Genomic DNA, 15,839 nt, shown 5'->3' on the forward strand with positions numbered 1-15,839 from the left:
TTTTATCTTTAGATTCCTCTTACCATAAAGCTTGCAGTGTGCCAGTGTTTTTTAAAAAGAGTGACATCAGAAGAGAAATTTCAAAGATATATTCTCCATCCACTCTGACTTGCTGCTGTGTGCTGTTTTTTAAAGTGGAAAGAATATTGATTAAAGATTTGTTTTATTTCAAACCAAACTTATTTGTCATGCTATTAAGATATTATTGAAATTCTTAGGTTTTAGTAACACAACTTCTTGAGATTAAGACCAGGAGCTGGGGGATGAAAGGAAGAGACGGGATTGGGACAGGAACAGGTTTGAGAGGACAGGGCAAAAAGGATCAAGTTTGGGGGCAGAGGTATGCAGAAGAGTGTGTGCCCACTAGAGCACACTGAACACCTCCTAATTTCCTCAACAAATGAGGTAGGGTTTTACAGACAAGTTTCCTTCACTGCACAAAGCTGATTGATTCCCAGATTGATTCTCCATCCAGTGCACTGAATGAGACAGGGTCCTGTGGAAAAATAGCATATGATAGAAGTTTTAATTACATGATCATAATGCATATGAACAAGGGTCCTGAATTAAGGTGATTCTCTGAGTAGCATCTCTATGGGTGCTCCACTTCAGGATGGGATTTTCGTCAGCTGTGTCCATGGGTCTACACTAGGGTTACCATTCGTCCGGATTTACCCGGACATGTCCTCCTTTTGTGTGCTAAAAATAGCGTCCGGGGGGAATTTGTAAAGCACTCACAATGTCCGGGATTTCCCCCTCCCCCGGCAGAGCGAGCGGCTGGGAGGGCTGCAGGAAAGTCCCGGGCTGGACTCCGGAGCAGCTTCCTCCTCCCACCCCCCCCTCCCTGCATTCTGAGCCGGCCGGCAGCTCCTCCTCCTGCAGCCCGCTCCGGCAGCCCTGTGCAGGGCCAGGGACCGGGTTTTGTTGTGCTGGGGAGCTCAGCCATGTGTCCGGCTGGCACAGAGCCCAACACCCTGTTCTGAGCAGCAGGGTAAGGGGGGGCAGGAGAAGGGACAGGGAGGTTCTGGAGGGGGCAGTCAAGAAACGGGGGGGGGGCTTTTGGAGGGGAGTGGAGAAAGTTTTGGGCAGTCAGGGTACAGGTAGGGGGTAGGGTCCTGGGGGGTAGTTGGGGGGGGGTCTTAGGAGGGGGCAGTTAGGGGACAAGGAACAGGGAGTCTTAGGTAGGGGGTGGGGTTCTGGAGGGCAGTTAGGAGCAGGGGTCCCAGGAGGGGGCAGTCAGGGGACAAGGAGCGGGGGGTAGGGGGCTGGGAGTTCTGGGGGGGAGCTGTCAGGGGGCAGGAGTGGGGAGAGGGATCGGAGCAGTCAGGGGACAGGGAGCAGAGGGGTTTAGATGGGTTGGGAGTTCTGGGGGGGCTGTCAGGGGGCAGGAGTGTGGAGAGGGATCGGAGCAGTCAGGGGACAGGGAGCAGAGGGGTTTAGATGGGTTGGGAGTTCTGGGGGGGGCTGTCAGGGGGTGGGGAGTGGTTGGATGGGGCGTGGGAGTCCCAGGGGTCTGTCTGGGGGTGGGGGGGTGGATAAGGGTTGGGGCAGTCAGGGGACAAGAGGCAAGGAGGCTTAGATAGGGAGTGGAGTCCCGGGGGGCAGTTAGGGGCAGGGGTCCCAGGAGGGGGCAGTCAGGGGACAAGGAACGGGGGGAGGGTTGGGGGTTCTGGGGGGGCGGGAAGTGGGAGGGGCAGGGGCGGGGCTAGGGCGGGGCTCCTCCCGTCCTCTTTTTTGCTTGTTGAAATATGGTAACCCTAGTCTACACCTGTGCTCTAGATATCCTCTTGCTCTGGTAGGAAGGTATATATGGAGAGGGAAAGGCAGAGCTGCCGCCAGTTCCTACTCAATTGCCTATGGCTTGAGACGGAACACCAGAGTGTCCTGTGTTCCTTGTAAGCTGTGCGCTTGCATGGCCACCCAGGAGAAATTCAAATGCTGCCCAGCTGATTAACAGACCGCGCACAGCTTGCAGCATGTGTTCAGGTGCCCCTCCCCCCATGTTGCTCCGTCATGCAGGACCCTCCTACTGGCTGGGGGAGGGGGTGTGCTGATGTCAGGGTGTTCCCCTTCCCCTGTACCCCATCTCCGCAGTACAGGAGAGACAGCCTGGCTCAGGACTTGGAGCTGCTACGGTGAACAGTGAGTGAATGAATGCCTACATTGCACTGTTTCTGAGATTTCCCCAGCAGCCAGCTCACACAGTCTCTCTCTCTCACCTCCCAACACATAATACTATTATTGTTGTTGTTATTTCTTGGTACTTCCTGCAATGCACATATATTCTCTGTAATTTTATTCTTTCAAAGTGTTTTAGTGTTTTGGCTGGTCTATGCATTTTATAATTTTCATTTCTCTTACATTTACTTCTTTGAGTAGTGAGTTCTAAAATGCCTAATCTGTACTGGCTGGAGTAATTATCCCTATGGTAACTTTTAAAAAATGTATATTATATCTAGGTTTTTTGTTTCTAAGGTGGCGCACATCCACAAATACCTCGGTGCATATAACAACATTTATTCCGCACATGGATGGAAAAAATTAGAGGGAACAGTGATAGTGTCCATTAGCTAGCCATGGAGCTTGCTACCTCTTGCTTATTTTTTTAGTAATTACTTTTACTTTTATTTTTCTATTGTTTAGCTCAGCTTGTGCTCTGGGGAGAGGGTGTTGCCCCTTCCCTCCTTTCATTTGCCTGATTTAGGCTTTTGTTTTTTCTCCGGCCTCAATCACAGCGTCAAATAACGGGTTATATCCCAGGTCCTGGGCTTCAGACCCTGCCAGACCTGCTATAGGTCTTTTTCCTGTAGCAATGGACACTCAAATTGTCTCTGCTTCTTAGGAGGGACTCATATCCCCTCCAAATGTAAGATCAGCTCAGGATTTAAAAGTAGATCTAAGAAATTGAGAGAGAACAGTCTAAAGCTCCTGTTGATGGAGTATCCGCTGAGACCCACAGAGTCCAAATCATAATCAGGTTAATTTACTCAGAAAGCCCCATTGGCTGTCACCACCGCTGCGGTTAGCAAAGACCGTGGCGACACCTCAGAACTGTCCATACCATAAAAAAAGAAGAGCTTCCGTTCCCCAGAAAATGATAAGAGATGAGAAAGTCACCCTCTCAGTCTATATCTTGGGAGACCTCGCGTGTCAACATCAGAACTGCTGAGGCCCTGTCTCCTCAGTACTGGCAGGTAGTATCGGTACCAACTGATTTCCTGGACTTGACCTATTCTCAAGTCCTACCTACAATGGTGACTTGCCCCCTGGCACTGACGTGGTCACCAGTTTCACACAAACCCATCAAGGGTACTGAAAGGAGCTTCCAACTGGTACCAACATATCCTCTGGTATTGTCTCACCAGCCAACTCTGGCTTCTGGTACCTACTGAACCATGGTACTGGCATTACTTGCCTCTCTAATGCACATGGGGGATGACGTCTCATCTGATTCTGAGGTGTCCTTATACATAAGAACGGCCCTACTGAGTCAGACCAAAGGTCCATCTAGCCCAGTCTCCTGTCTTCCGACAGTGGCCAATGCCAGGTGCTCCAGAGGGAATGAATGGAACAGGTAATCATCAAGTGATTCATCCCCTGTCGCTCATCCCCAGCTTCTGGCAAATAGCTGGACCGCATCCTGGCTAATAGCCATTGATGGACTGTTCTCCATGAATTTCTCTAGTTCTTTTTTTGAACCGTCTTATAGTCTTGGCATTCACAACATCCTCTGGCAAGGAGTTCCACAAGTTGACTGTGTGTCCACGAGTTCTACAAGTTGACTGTGCGTTGTGTGAAAAAATACTTCCTTTTGTTTGTTTTAAACCTGCTGCCTATTTATTTCATTTGGTGGCCCCTAGTTCTTGTGTTATGAGAAGGAGTAAATAACACTTCCTTATTTACTTTCTCCACACCAGTCATGATTTTATAAACCTCTATCAAATCCCCCCTTAGTCTCTTTTCCAAGCTGAAAAGTCCCAGTCTTATTAACCTCTCCTCGTACAGAAGCCGTTCCATACCTCTAATAATTTTTGTTGACCTTTTCTGAGCCTTTTCCAAGTCCACTATATCTTTTTTTTCAGATGGAGCGACCACATCTGCATGCAGTATTCAAGATGTGGGCATACCATGGATTTATATAGAGGCAATATGATATTTTCTGTCTTATCTATCCCTTTCTTAATGATTCCCAACATTCTGTTTGCTTTTTTGACTGCTGCTGCACATTGAATGGATGTTTTCAGAGAACTATCCACAATAACTCCAAGATCTTTCTTGGATGGTAACCCCTAAATTAGACCCCACCATTTTATATGTATAGTTGGGATTATGTTTTCCAATGTGCATTACTTTGCATTTATCAACATTGAATTTCATTTACCATTTTGTTACCCAGTTTTGAGAGATGTTTTGTAGCTCTTCACAGTCTGCCTGGGACTTAAATATCTTGAGTAGTTTTGTATCATCTGCAAATTTTGCCACCTCACTGTTTACCCCTTTTTCCAGATCATTTATGAATATGTTAAATAGGCGTGGGCCCAGTAAAGACCCCTGGAGGACACCACTATTTACCTCTCTCCTTTCTGAAATCTGACCATTTATTCCTACCATTTGTTTCTTATTTTTTAACAAGTTACCAATCCATAAGAGAACCTTCTTTCTTATCCCATGACTGCTTATTTTGCCTAAGAGCCTTTGGTGAGGGACCTTGTCAAAGGCTTTCTGAAAATTTAAATACACTATATCCACTGGCACCCCCTTGTCCACCTTCTTGTTGACCACTTCAAAGAATTCTAGTAGATTGGTGAGGCATGATTTCCCTTTACAAAAAACATGTTGACTATTCCCCAACAAATTATGTTCATCTATGTGTCTGACAATTTTGTTCTTTACTATAGTTTCAGCCAGTTTGCCTGGTACTGAAGTCAGGCTTACCGACCTGTAATTGCCGGGATCTCCTCTGGAGCCCTTTTTAAAAAATTGGCGTCGCATTAGCTATCCTCCGGTCAGAAGCTGATTTAAATTATAGGTTACAGACGACAGTAGTCCTGCAATTTCATATTTGAGTTCCTTCAGAACTCTTGGGTGAATCCCATCTGGTCCTGGGGACTTATTACTGTTTAGTTTATCAGTTTGTTCCAAAACCTCCTCTAATAACACCTCAATCTGGGACAGTTCCTCAGATCTGTCACCTAAAAAGAATGGCTCAGGTTTGGGAATCTTCCTCACCTCCTCAACCATGAAGACCAATGGAAAGAATTCATTTAGTTTCTCCACAATGGCCTTATTATCCTTGAGTGCTCTTTTATCATCTCAATCATCCAGTGGCCCCACTGGTTGTTTAGTAAGCTTCCTGCTTCTGATGTACGTACTTATTGATATTACTTTTTGAGTCTTTGGCTAGCTGTTCTTCAAATTCTTTTTTGGCCTTCCTAATTATATTTTTACACTTAATTTGCCAGAGTTTATGCTCCTTTCTATTTTCCTCATTAGGATTTAACTCCCACTTTTTAAAGGATGTCTTTTTGCCTCTCACTGCTTCTTTTACTTTGTTGTTTAGCCATGGTGGTTCTTTTTTGGTTCTCTTACTATGTTTTTTAATTTGGGGTATACACTTAAGTTGAACCTCTATTATGGTGTCTGTAAAAAGTTTCCATGTAACTTGCAGGGATTTTACTTTTGGTGCTGTACCTTTTAATTTCTGTTTAACTAACCTCTTCATTTTTGGGTAGTTCCCCTTTCTGAAATTAAATGTTCCAGTGTCTGGCTGCTGTGGTATTTTCCCCACCACAGGGACGTTAAATTTTAATTATATTATGGTCACTATTACCAAGTGGTCAGCTATATTCACCTCTTGGACCTGATCCTGTGCTCCACTTAGGACTAAATCAAGAATTGCCTCTCCTCTTGTGGGTTCCAGGACTAGCTGCTCCAAGAAGCAGTCATTTAAGGTGTCAAGAAACTTTATCTCTGCATTCCTTCCTGAGGTGATATGTACCCAGCCAATATGGGGATAGTTGAAATCCCCCATTATTATTGATTTTTTTATTTTAATAGCCTCTCTAATCTCCCTGAGCATTTCACAGTCACTATCACCATCCTGGTCAGGTGGTCTGTAATATATCCCTACTGCTATATTCTTATTATTCAAGCATAGAATTGCTATCCATGGAAATTCTATGGTACAGTTTGGTTCATTTAAGATTTTTACTTCATTTGATTCTACACTTTCTTTCAACCTTATAGATTCTTTCACAAAGGTCTTCTACTTTCCCATTCTAGCCTCCCTCCCTTGAGATGCACTCTGAAGAAGCAGCACCCTGCAGGACATACAGCTGGCAACCCTGTCAAGAGCATCCTGTGGTCCTGCCCCCTTCCTTTATGGCCCACCTCAGTGAGCTTATTGGAACCAATGGGCTCCTTATGGTGACCAGCTCTACCGAGTTTCATAAGAGGACATTTCAAAAGCAACATCTGCTGTTGTTTATCAGGTCTATTCAAACAGCATGTATCCAAGAATCACTTCCATAGTCCAGTTATGGAAAACATACAGCTAAAAATGGGGAACTTGTTCTTGTTTTTTGGGTGAAAGAATCTAAAGGTTCAAAGTCCCTTCCTTCCTATCGCAAAATAGAGTTCTGCCAATTTATTAATAGGAGGTATAGGCTCCCTCTAGTGGCTAATTTGACTTTTGAATATTAAATATTGTCTGTATATATATAATTGAATTCTGTTGAGTCAGTTTTCAGGCTAAGTCTTTCACAGACCACTTAGACATAATCTGCAGACCCCCCAGGGGTCCCAGACCACAGGTTGAGAACCATTGTGATAGTGCATGTCAGTTCTGACATGAAATGCAGCTGCTATTGTAGTCTTAGTCTAAGTATGCTAAATTAGCCTATTGTGTTATGCAAATATACTTGGGCAATAGTTTGAAGTCATTGTACATATGACCTAAACTAGAATTTAAAGGCTATTCTATAAAAAAAAACACTAACAAATCTTTTCTTCAGTGATGCGCCATGAATTTAGCAGTCATAGTTTTATGAAGAGACATTTGAGGTCTAAAGAGATGCAACAAAATGTCTGCCCTGAATACACACAAGGTTCATAGAGAGTGGGGGATTTTTTTCAACATTCAAGAAACAGACAGGAAGCAATAAATCTGGACAAACTGAAGCTTTGTAAGTGTATTAAAGCAGGTATAGATAACTCTCCTCAGTGCTGTAGAAGCCCATCACTGGCTCATCTAGGGAGACTAGAGCTCTTGCCCAGTTGTGGGCTAAGTGGGAAAGGGGAACTGCTGGTTTTGTCTCTGGAGGCTGGGGGAGCAGAGCAGCCATAGCACCTTTTTCAGGAGGGAGCAGAGCAGCTGGAGCCCACACGTTTTTCACAAGATGGGAAGGTGAGGTAAGGAGTAGAGCTTCCCTGGAGCTGCTGCTCTTTCCACCAGCTGGGGGTGGAGTGTGGTATAGAGAACCCTGGTACAGGACTTTCTGTACTCTGCAGAGAAGTAAGGCCCAGCATTAATTGATTGATTGTGGCAGGAGGGAGGAGCCTACATTAATTACTCTTATTCAGATGGAGGCAGAATTGATTGGCGGGTTAAATTGATTTTTGAGGTGGCTACATTTTAGAATTGATTTACGAAGGAAGGAAGATGATTTGGTGTAAGCTAGGCTTAGTTTTTGTGGGAGCAATGCAGGTTTGGGTTGGTTTGTTTTTTTTTTTTTTTTTCCTTCACCCAAAATAGTAGGCTTAGTTGTTGGGTCAGTGGATATTGGAAATTCTTAAAGTTAAGTCAAACAAATAATTGTATTTCAAGATAAAGCATAAAAGTTGATTTGCAGAAGCAAAGAGAGCCTAATAATTGCCTTGTATGACTCTACCACTTAAAATTCTGTATCTGCCCTATACTATTTTTCACCTATTTATATAGTCTTAAATACAGCATCAAAACAATCAACATCTGATCTTTTTATCATGAAGAAAATCGTGTTGCTTCGTAGAAAAGCCATGTCAGGACATCATTTTATGCTTGGTAAAGATCTTAGTATCCTGCAGACTCTCATGGTCAATACTAAATAGATTATTTATGCCATAAGCACTTACAGGAAAACAGAGGATGTCAGCAGAACTAGACTATATTGGATGCTGTGTAGTGGATTTGGGTAGAGTATTAAAATGTATTGCAAGGAATGTCAGCCCATACTAGTGTCTGAAGGAGTGAAATCACTTATGTAATTTTAATAAGTGGCTTTTATAGTGACATTTTTTTGTGTGCACACAATGTGATGTGTGTTGTAAGCAACACCATCTATGCATATTAATATAACTGTGCAAGTGAAATAAAAAAACACAATTGCTTGGTGCTCTGTATTTGTGTAGTCTGAACATGGAGCCTTTTACAGGGGAGGTTAGATTTCAACAGAATGTTTTATTTCTGTTCTAGGCTGAGTGTCTCAGCATTTAGAAAACAATGGTTTATTTTAATTAATCTAAAGGAAACTGTAGTGGCACACAATTGTGTTTTCTATTGTTAGCAAAATGTGTAAAGCATTTGTGTGGCAGAATAGGAGAGGGCAACCACATTTGGGGAAAAAGGCAACTCTTTGATAATGAAAAGTGAGTTTCTTCAATGTTAAACATTAGTCTACATTGACTTTTGGAGGGATGACTACCTGTAAAATGCTCTGAGGCATGATGATGGGATTAGATTCATGAATGGTGGAAGAATGTGTCCTCCAAAATTCATCATCTTTAACAGTGCTTCTTGCTCGTCTGAACATTGTTCAAATGATTAATAAACTGGGGGTGAGGAATGAACTTTGTGCCATTGCATACTGACAGGAACTTGAGTCTTTTTTTCACCTTCCTCTGGAACAGAGAGCAAGGATCTGTTAAGATCAGGGTATGTCCCACATGATTGGTTTCCTGTGAGTTAGACATTGGTGCCCTACAAACTGGCAAACATTTTGACTTTCAACAAGATGCTAACTTTGATTTTGTTTGTTTGTTTTGCAGTGATCCTATTCTGTATGGCAGCCCTAATATTTCCAATAGGATTTTACATCAATGAAGTTGGAGGTCAACCATATAAATTGCCCAACAACACAGTGGTTGGGTCCTCGTATGTACTGTTTGTCTTATCCATTTTCTTTACAATAGTGGGACTTCTATTTGCCGGCAAAGTTTGTTTACCTGGCTGATGAATATCTGAACTGCATGAGTTTGTTTCAGAGGAGAGCAAGATATCAGAGTTGCATTCTCAGGAGAAAGCCTAGATCAGACTATCAAATGCTTACTGAAAAGAGGAATGCTTTGACTTGTTCTCACTATGCACTTTGGATTAAAAAAAAAAAGAGAGCCTTTCCCATAACCAAATACAGACATCGTTGACTAATCTCCTGAGCATATTAATGCAGTCAGGTCTGCACTGTGATAGGGACTAGTGAAGAAGAATGCTTTACACTGAGAAGCATATTGCCCCATGTTACTGTATCTGTTTTTAACGTCTAACAATTTGAAAATCAAAGTATTTATGAATCTTGTGGTAGACCAGAGGGTTGCAAAGGAGTTCAAGTGAGGCTGGCCTCACAATTTAGGAGATTAGCATTTTACATCTTCTTTCTGATGGGCAAAGTCTTTGGCACCAAAATGAATCCATCTTGCATTACTGCACCAAGAAGCCAATAGATCAAAATATGTTCTTTACAATGTGTGTAACAACAAAAATGAATACATCCCCCTTCAGCTGTAGAAAAACACTAAGAAATATTTGGGGGGGGGGGTCTTTATATTTATATACATACACACATATATATATATATTTTTTGCTGATGCAGTATACTGTGTGTGTGTGTATGTATATGTATACGTGTATATATACACACAAACAGTTCCTGGAAGATAACTCAGAATGCTTTGCTAGCAGAACACTGTGGTGTGCAAAACTAGAACTCAATAGAAAAAAGCCATTTCTCTGAAGGCCACATAGCTGAGAGTCTTCAGTTTACCTCATTCTTTGTAGCAGCCCTTGATTTTAACAGGTTTTTGTAATAGGTACAAACAATCCCATGCCTTTCTAGGTGCAATTTTAAGTTAAGCTAAAATTCTTTGTATGGTAATTTATTTGTATATGAGGGTAGAAGGTGAGATCACGTCATACCTTAAAGTTAAAATCCTAATTTTGGGAAACTGACACTATTTAAATTATTAGCAACTGTTGTACAGGGAGTCTCTTTTCTACTGCTTTGTTTGTTACATTAACAATGAATTTATTTATACATGTTCAAGCACAGCAATTTACCATAGGTAAATTTCTCTAATGCATATAACATTCAGTGTTTAGGTCAACCTGTAAAAACACTATTCTGTAGTAAAGTTGGATGAATTTATTTTCACTTGTGAGTATTAAGTTAATTCATCTTCTTTACCAAAAAAGAGCAATATAACTGTTTTTAATGTCCATATGCCTTGTTTACTAAAGTTAAAGATAAAAGTGTGGGCATAAGGACCATCTGAATTCAGAGTGTAAGTTTTCCCCTGAAATCAACATTCTTTAAATACAAGAACTGTATAAACATTGGATCCATGGATAGTGCTGTATAGTTCAATATTCACTTAAAATCTGACCTTTATTAGCACAAAACTTTGATTGATGTGCCAGGAAGCTTGCTTGCAGGATCAAGCCCATATTCCCCAGTTAATATTTAATCTTTTTGTGGGGAAGTATTGACAAAAGTATCTCTTGACAACAAAATGTCTGTCCAAATATACTTATGAAAAGAGCTGCATTACTTAAACTTATGCTTTTATAAGGCATAAGTGAAACTGGTAAGAATGATGATTATATTGCTTCTGAAATGTATTTATAGTTATTTTGGAAAAAAACAGCTATCATGGCAGAAACAAGTGTTAGAAATGAGATACCTTATACAATTATACTGAACTGTGTGCCATTAGAAGTATATCCCTGATTGATGTATTGGATCACTTTCACTTGGTTGTAGAAAAATCTCTTATCAGTTCACTCACAGGCCGAAGGAAGCTTTCACATCAAAGTCTCTCTACATTTTTCTGAAGTATAAGAATATACAGCCAGATTCTCATCTGGAACTGCTAGTTCAGATTTGATTGGTTTTTAATTTAGATCCTAATCTTGCAGTCATAGCTGCACAGGCAATCCAGAGCTTCACTGATATCAATGGAGCTCTGTATATGGATGCAATCTGGGTAGATCCAATTGCAGGACGGGGGTCTAAATGTTTTCAGCAGTGTTATAAGACTGGTGGTATAGCCTGATATCATGTGTTAACAATGAATCATAGCTCACTAATTAATTTGATAAGCTAATAGCTTTTTTTCCCCCTCAGAAATGTCAGTCTTATTGTAAATAGTTCCATAAAATATTTTAACTGGATCACAGACATGGGGGCGGGGGAAGAGTTTCTCAGCTGCTAAGAATTTTCCCCCATGTTTACTTATTTCAGTTAGTGACATCCTGTATAATAATAATTATCATTTAAGCTTATATTTAAAATGTATTACCATTTAATTAAAAAAACAAAACAAAAAAAACACATCATGAAGCATATCCAGTCCATGAATGGCTGGCTGGAACCTTAGTGGGTTAGCCAATCCTATGAATCATTGAAAGACAGCATCGCTTCAGCTAGCAGGCTGTTTTAGTTAATATTTGGGCATTTCAGTCTACAACTAGATGGATCCATTTGCATTAAAAATGTCCCTGTAAGTGAAAAGAGACAGCTGTCAATAGTTGCTTTTTAATAAGGTCACTAAGTACTATATAGTACAGTATTAATTTATAGCAGAAAATCATATCTTGTAAACTGTATATAAAACACTGTTCTATGGTGCAATCATTTGTCAAATTTATGTCTGTTACTTTTGTTTTAAAGTTGTGTGCATTCTTTTCATACCTAAGAGCATCACTGTAAAATCTGCTGAATACTATTTATAGGTTTTATTTGCACAAGGATTAGTTTTTAAACTACAGGAAGTTCCTGTTGAACATGCCTAAACATCTGTAGACTTTCAACTCATTAAAGCAAATGTTTCAGTATGAATCTTCTCCAAAGGTAATAATCCATGTTACATGTTGTTGTTTACGTAAACTTTTCAGACTCTGACAGCCATTTTATATATTTTGAAGGACAGTTTATTCTATTATAGGTCACAGCACACTCTTGTGTAGTCTTCCTTTCATTATCACCTGAAAGGTTTAATGTCACAGCATAATGCAATTTATGTATGCATTTTGTAGTTTTATCTGTTAACCTCAAATCCTAATCAGAAACTTAAAATACTTTCAGAAGGAAAATTGTAAATGTGTCTGTATAACGCTTCTTGAAGACAGAAGGAATAACTCACTAGAAGCTTTTTTAGTTTCTCTGTTGGGCAGTATGATTCTCTGAAAGCATTTACAAACCCATTCACCATTTGACTTTCATTGCTGAGCCTCTAGGCATTTAACAACTGGTCCAAAATGCTGGTATTGTGTAACAACTCTAGACTTAATCCTGCTCCTGCCTTTACTCAAGCAGAACTCTCTTTGGGTTAGTTTCAATGGGCGTTTCTCTTGAGTGACACGCTCAGCTGCAGGATTAGCCCCCCCCCCCCCCCCCCCCGACTCCATGGACCGGTACTGCTGTTTCAGAGCCTCTGTGTAAGCATTGCAGCCCATCCCTGGACATGCCCATTCACCAGGAAGCCTGGCTACACTCCAGGCCGTCTTCTGCAAACGGTGCGAAGGATGGAAAAGATGAAGGCAAGAGGTGTCTGCCACTCGCTCCTGGGCGGCGGGAAAATCTGTGTTGCAGCGGTCTCCTCCCCCAGCCTAGGACACTCTTCAGGCGCTGATGGCCAGGCACCTGCTACTACAGACTGTGCAAACGAACAGACTTTTCTTCACTTGTATTTTTGTTATCGAGCAAGTTTATCAAAATAAATTGTCTACGACAGGCCTGGCCCCGTCTGCATTGATTGCGAGTCGTGCCTGCTGCAGCCCCCGCCGGAGGTGGCCCTGGAGAGCCGCCACCTACCCGCCCCGGCTGGGCTGGGAAGCGGCATGCCAGGCCCCTACACACCCGGCCACCCCGGCCAGCTTGCAGCGCCGCAGCCCTGCCCAACGGACCGTACCACTCCCTGGCATGGGGGGGAGGACACCCAGCCCCTGCCGGGCGGGGAATAGTTCCTCCCGTTTCTGTTAGCGACGCGGTAACACACGGCTGGCGCGGGTGCCCTGTTCTGTCCGGCCCGCTCCAGCCGCGGAAGGAGAGCAGCGGGTGAGGCCGGCGAGCTGCAAGGGGCGGGGGTGGCGGGTTCTGGCAGAAGCCGGGGCGAGCTGAACTCGAACGGGCTCGCGCCGGCCAAGGTTCAAATGCTTCAGCCCCCTGGGGCTGCGCAGCTCCCGACTCCCTTCAGAGGCGCCTGGGTTCCCCCGGGCCGGACCCGGCGCCTTTTGCGCGCCCTCCGCTCCCGCTGACTGCGCTGGGCGCGGAGGGTGTCAGGCCCCTGGGGCTCGGGTCTTTGCTCAGAAGAAGGAAATGTCAGATCAGAGCTAATGCAGATAGTCAGTGGAGTGCATGGCTGTAAAATAACGGACAGTTACATTGTATGCAGGGTGGGTGTAGCTGTGTGGGTCCCAGGATAGGAGAGAGACAAGGGGAGTAAGGGAATAGCTTGTATTGGACCAGCATCTGTTGATGAGAGAGACACAAGCTTTCCAGCTCTTCTTCAGGGCTGGGAAACTTACTCAGAGGTAAATACAAGGTGGAACAGAGACTTTAGCATAAGTAGTTAACACATTTCAAGGGACCATTCAAGGTGAAGTGGCCTGTTAACACCTCTCCCCGGTCATAAGGAGGCAAGGAAGGGGGGAATTAGCTGGTGGGGGTTATTAGTAGGTTATTTTACCCACGAAAGCTTATGCCCAAATAAATCTGTTAGTCTTTAAGGTGCCACTGGACTCCTTGTTGCTTTTATAGATTGTTATAACAAGCCATAAATCCAGTAGCTACTTATGCTTATCAATCTGTTCCATCTTGTATTAAGTTATGACATTCCGAGTAAGTTTCCCAGACCTGAAGAAGAGCTCTGTGTATACTCGAAAATGTGTCTCTCTCACCAACAGAAGTTGGTCAAATAAAAGATATTACCTCACCCAACTTGTCTTGAATAGTTAAATTGCCATTATTATTGAAGTACACGGGACAGTCCAACCAAAAGATAAACCCAAAGTACACATGGCTAGTGTGCTGACGTGTCTGTCTGGTGACATATAAGATGCTTTAAAAATTGCATTTGTGCTTCATACTGGCAGGGTACCCTTGGTGAATGACTTCTAGCAGAATGGTTTCCAAGTATATTATGTAATAATAATCAAAGAATAACGTCCACTTCTTTTTTCAATTTTCTTGGTCACAGGCACTGCACGCAATATAATTAAGTATGTGGTTTCTGTTGATTTTGTATCTATGGGACTATAATCTTAGGAGAGTGATATCTTGTATCAAGCATTTAATATAGCTTTTATTCTTGATATTCTAAACTTCCACTCTTTAATGCTATGTCTCTTTTTTTAAAGAAGGTTAAATCTTTGGTCATAATACAATGGATGCACAAACCAGAAAAATGGCTCAGTTATTGGACAATGATCAGTTCTTGGAAAAAGTAGGGTAAGGATGTTGTTGCAAAATCCTTAGGGGAAATGCTTAAATGGAAATGAAATATACATCTCTGGTGATGCAGACTACATTTTTCCATGCATATGTATATTGGGATGCTTAAAATGGAGCATAAGAATTCTTAGTTGTTCAACAGATACCAGAATGTTTAATTCTTATGGGTAATGATGAACAATTTTATAAATGGACTATTCAACAGTGCAACAGCACTCTCAGTGATACAAACAACTGCCCAGTTTTTGAAATGCCTTATTTTGTAGGGTAAGCATGGGATCTGACGCAGTTCCGATGAAAGGCCGACCATCCTGGCATGATGTTACAATAACAGATTTGGAGCCCGATAATGGATTACTGGTTACACACATCAACCAGACACAAGACCTGCTGGTAAGCAAATATGCAGTAATTCCACAGATGATGCATTACATTTATAGAAGGGAATATATGAGGAGACAGAAAATTAATGTTCTATCACTATCACTTATGCATTCACAAAAAAGAACACAGTAATTGTTATCACCAAAGCCACAATGAATATAGGCAACTTTTCTTGAGAAGATCTGTGTACCAGCAGGTATATCTCTTGAGGCTAAGTTGCCTGAGAGCCTGTAAGCAAGGTAAAATTATAAATGTTTAGATCCATGAACTTTTTGTTTGTTAAATTTTCATCTACTCTCCCCCTTTCCCCGCACCCCAATTCCTCAACTTTTAAATCAATGAATCAGGCTAAGGAAATTTAAGTCTTCCTGTCCTTCTATAAAATACATAATGAACTTCTTCCATATTGAGCTCTTTATTTTCTATCCCCTCTCTGCCCTCTTATCCATTCTCTATCACCATTGACAAAATCATTAACCTTTCCATCGCTCAAGCCCACAATATTGGTGTTTCCAGGACTCCTTCCTCTCACATGTTGCCCCCCACGTCCAAGCTATGTCTGAGTCCTTCTGGCTTTTTTCTCCACAACATCTCTCAAATCTGGCCTTCTCTTTCTATCCCTTATTAAATCTCTCATTGTTTCTAATCTTGCTTACTGCAGCATCTTCTCTAACATCCACATCACTCTTCTCAAATCTGTTCAAAGAGCTGCTGTTAAAATTATTTTCTTTGTCCGTTGTTCTGATCATGTGA

The 15,839-nt window shown here is 42.2% G+C and overlaps 1 protein-coding gene across 2 annotated transcripts in view; it reads left to right on the forward strand.

Annotated features, from left to right (window-relative positions):
* MOSMO (modulator of smoothened) overlaps positions 1-15,839 on the forward strand; it is a 110,830-nt gene that overhangs the window by 40,869 nt on the left and 54,122 nt on the right. The window contains exons 3-5 of one of the 2 annotated variants that reach the window (XM_054041997.1): positions 9,025-9,130; positions 14,609-14,699; positions 14,969-15,095. In XM_054041997.1, the coding sequence (XP_053897972.1) occupies positions 14,635-14,699; positions 14,969-15,095 (192 nt within the window). In that variant the 5' untranslated portion in view covers positions 9,025-9,130; positions 14,609-14,634. Of the gene's footprint in view, positions 1-9,024; positions 12,984-14,608; positions 14,700-14,968; positions 15,096-15,839 lie in introns of those variants that run through there. The other variant, XM_054042000.1, reaches the window with a different exon arrangement.

This window comes from Malaclemys terrapin, chromosome 10 (assembly GCF_027887155.1).
Source record: "Malaclemys terrapin pileata isolate rMalTer1 chromosome 10, rMalTer1.hap1, whole genome shotgun sequence".
Lineage (NCBI taxonomy): Eukaryota > Metazoa > Chordata > Testudines > Emydidae > Malaclemys > Malaclemys terrapin.